This window comes from Macadamia integrifolia, unplaced genomic scaffold (assembly GCF_013358625.1).
Source record: "Macadamia integrifolia cultivar HAES 741 unplaced genomic scaffold, SCU_Mint_v3 scaffold1525, whole genome shotgun sequence".
Lineage (NCBI taxonomy): Eukaryota > Viridiplantae > Streptophyta > Magnoliopsida > Proteales > Proteaceae > Macadamia > Macadamia integrifolia.
Window position 1 is genome coordinate 49,744 of NW_024868245.1, and position 3,412 is coordinate 53,155.

A 3,412-nucleotide genomic window follows, 5' to 3' on the forward strand; every position below is an offset into this window, starting at 1 on the left:
AAAAAAAAAAAAAAAAAACTGACTATATTTAGATCTGAGCGGGAGGTGTGGTCACCACTTACCTGTAGAACTCCAAATTTTTTTGAAAGGAAATAGGAAGAGTTGTTGAAATTGATTGATGGGTGAGTTTCAATACTTTAACAGTATGCAGGGGAAATTCTTTTCTCCCTTTTTATTTTCCATCATTGATAGACTGCTGTCACTGTTCAAAATTAAAAGTTGGTCAAAAATAACTTTTTGTCAAACTTTGAAAAATATAAAATAAAAAATCACCGAGTCAAAAATCAATTAAATCGGGGATTTCTCTGTTGAGTAGTCAAAATATCGCCGACGCTTCGTTTTTGCCGATTGTCTTACTTCAGTCCAGTGGGCTACAAAATACAGAGAGTGGTATGATCTCCCCGTAGCCCTCTCTCTCTCTCTCTCTCTCTCTGAACAGCACAGCCAGACTGAACTAAAGGGGTGGAAGAGAAATCTAATGGAGTATGAGAGGATTGACAAGGTTCAGGTATGGTTCTGCTTGCAGAACATAGTAATCAATGAAACCCATCTCTTAATTTTTCGCTTTCTTTTGATGCAACGTTAGCAGAGCCATACTTTCTTGGTGATTGAGTTTCTCTCTGATTTTTTCAGTTTTACTACTTTCTATTATTTGTTTTTTAGTGGGTTGAAAGAAATGCAGGAATTATCATATGGGTTTAGATGGATTCAAGTTCTTTTTCTGTTCTTTGTTGTTTTAACCATGTTTATAATACGTTTTCCTCCTTAGTTGTATATCTAGAGCTTGATCTGAAGGTGGGAAATCATATATTTTAGGTTGCTGGAAAAAAATATATATAAGAACTTGAAAATGGTCTTGGTTGTGTTAAGTGAAATGATTAAGTTGGATTTGTAAATGTTTGATTGTTTTCTTTTTGAAAATTTAAATGCAGACGGGCATAATTTCTCCCGGTAAGTTGAGGCTGAAGCTTATAGGACCTCACCATCAAAAGAGAAAGGATGGAACAAATAATAATTCTTCAAGAACATCTCCAGCCAGGCTTGATGATGATACAGAATTTGTCAAGAACAGTCTATTAGCTTCCAAAAATGGAGATTTTGATGATGAGGGTTAGTAAATCTTCCATACAGAATCTTTCCACACTGCATTTTACATTAACTAAAGTTCTAACTTTGAACAAATCTAAAAAAAAGAACCTTTTTTCCTGTATTAAATCCAATATTAACCTTGAAGTACTAGCGAAGACTATGAGTCAAACTTGGTTCAATTGAGTTTGAGTCTCTGATTCCAATTAAAACTGTAACTAAGCTTTGTTTTCTTATAGGTGGCTCAAAAGATTCTAGTGATCCTTCCCTTCACACTGTGGCTCCCAACCTTAATTCATCCTCTGTAAAAGCTCATGGAGAGGGAATATCAAATTCTGGCCATGGTGATCAGATTGGTTCCAGGCCAAAGGAAACTGGGGATATGGCTCGTGTCAAAATTCAACATTTATCAAGGGGAGTTAGTGGGAACTTGAGCACAGTTCATCCTATGAAATCTCAAGAAGAAGATAGTCCTGATTATGATAGCAATGCTAGTTCATCTAGCTTTGAGTTTCATAAAGGTGAGAGGTCCCTACACAATCCCATGGTGAGATCGTTCTCCAGATCGATACCTTCTAAGTGGAATGATGCAGAGAAATGGTTGGTTAATAAGCAACCTGTACACTCTAATCATTCTAAGAAGATGGTGTTGCATAATCAAGTGAACCGGCAAACAACAATAAATTTAGTGAAGGTTGTCCCTGAAATCACCAGTTCTGATCAAAAGGCATCAATTATTCCTATGGTTGATACTAAGCGGATTGATTCCCATCACTTTACCTCACAAGCAGGTTTGGAGAAGTTTTGTTTTGCTAGTTCTGGGACTAATCCTGTTCCAGGTCTAGGAAATGCAGCAATTGATCTTTGTCCCCTTGGCCAAGCTGAGAAGGAAATGAGTCAAAAGGAATTATCTGGTCCAGGACGGTTCGCTCCGAATACAGCAGGTAAATGGTCTTCTCATTCTTTTCCTGTCAAAAGATTGATAATTAAGAGATACCTCTTCTTATATATGAATTTCCCATTAGATAGTGTCAACCAACACAATTCTAACTATATCTGAAACATGTTTTATGATTGCATAATTTCTTTTTTCATGGACTGAACCATAGCTGGATAGGAAATGTGAAAGATTCTTTAAAGTGGATGATACCTGTTGCTTAATGTTATACTATCATTGAATCATTTATATGAAATTACATTTGCAAGCTTGGAAACAGCCTCTTCTGCGAAGCAGGGGGTAAGGCTGCATATACCTGCCCTTCCCAGACTCTGCATTAGCGGGAGCCTCGTGCACTGGGTTGTCTTTTTTTTTTTTTACAATTGCAAGCTAAGTTCATCAGTAACATCAGGACACCCTGCTTCTGCTGCTATGCTGAGAAACATCCATGGGGCTTAGAAGCTTTCAGTTGGTAAACTGGAAGGTCATAATAAGGTTCTCTTATATGAACATAAGTCTCAACTGTTAAAGTAAACACTTCCTTTGGATATGTGAAAAGATCTGGTGTAAAGATCCATGAAAATTGGATTTCAACAATCAGAAAACCATTGAAGATCGTGGGAAAAAGGTCTCCCGATTATGAATTGAGCCTTTCCCTTATTATATGGAGATATGTATACTTCATATTGAGTCTTCTGATGTTTCCCCCACTAGTTATCAACCTGACATTTTACTCGTGCACTATTTTCGTTGAGGTGTCTTGTTCTTATGATGGATTTGGTGATTGAACTATGCAGTGTTTCCCAACATAAGGTCAGTGGCAATGAGGGACATGGGAACAGAAATGACACCTGCTACAAGTCAAGAGCCTTCAAGGACTGCAACCCCTGTAGGGGCAACCACCCCTCTCCGTAGCCCAACTTCCTCAATTCCATCAACTCCTGGAAGAGGAGCGCCAGCATCCACGCCAATGGACTTCACCACCGATGATGATGTAGAACATCCAAAAGAAGGTTACAAGAAAGAGCTATCTGAGCAAGAATTGAAGATTAAGACAAGAAAAGAGATTGTAGCCCTCGGTGTTCAACTGGGTAAGATGAACATTGCTGCTTGGGCAAGTAAAAATGAGACCGAAAAGAATGTTACTTCCGTTGAACACATTGATACAGAAGAACGGATTAGAGTTGAGTATGAAAACCGAGCAGCAGCCTGGGAAGAAGCCGAAAAATCTAAACACACAGCCAGGTTAGTCCTTCTACTCCCCCCACCTTGCACCAAAAAGGGAAAAGAAAAATTTTATGACACATTTCTTTATGTTCTGTGAATGATGGTCCTGGGTGGGGCTGATCCTAGTCACAGTCTTGCTTTTTCTTCCAGTTTTTTTTTTTT

The 3,412-nt window shown here is 38.2% G+C and overlaps 1 protein-coding gene across 1 annotated transcript in view; it reads left to right on the plus strand.

Annotated features, from left to right (window-relative positions):
• Positions 1 to 317: 317 nt before the first annotated feature.
• LOC122064103 overlaps positions 318 to 3,412 on the plus strand; it is a 4,163-nt gene continuing 1,068 nt past the window's right edge. The window contains exons 1-4 of the mRNA XM_042627818.1: positions 318 to 508; positions 933 to 1,110; positions 1,326 to 2,030; positions 2,821 to 3,268. Coding sequence (XP_042483752.1) covers positions 479 to 508; positions 933 to 1,110; positions 1,326 to 2,030; positions 2,821 to 3,268 — 1,361 coding nt within the window. The 5' untranslated portion in view covers positions 318 to 478. The remainder of the gene's footprint in view (positions 509 to 932; positions 1,111 to 1,325; positions 2,031 to 2,820; positions 3,269 to 3,412) is intronic.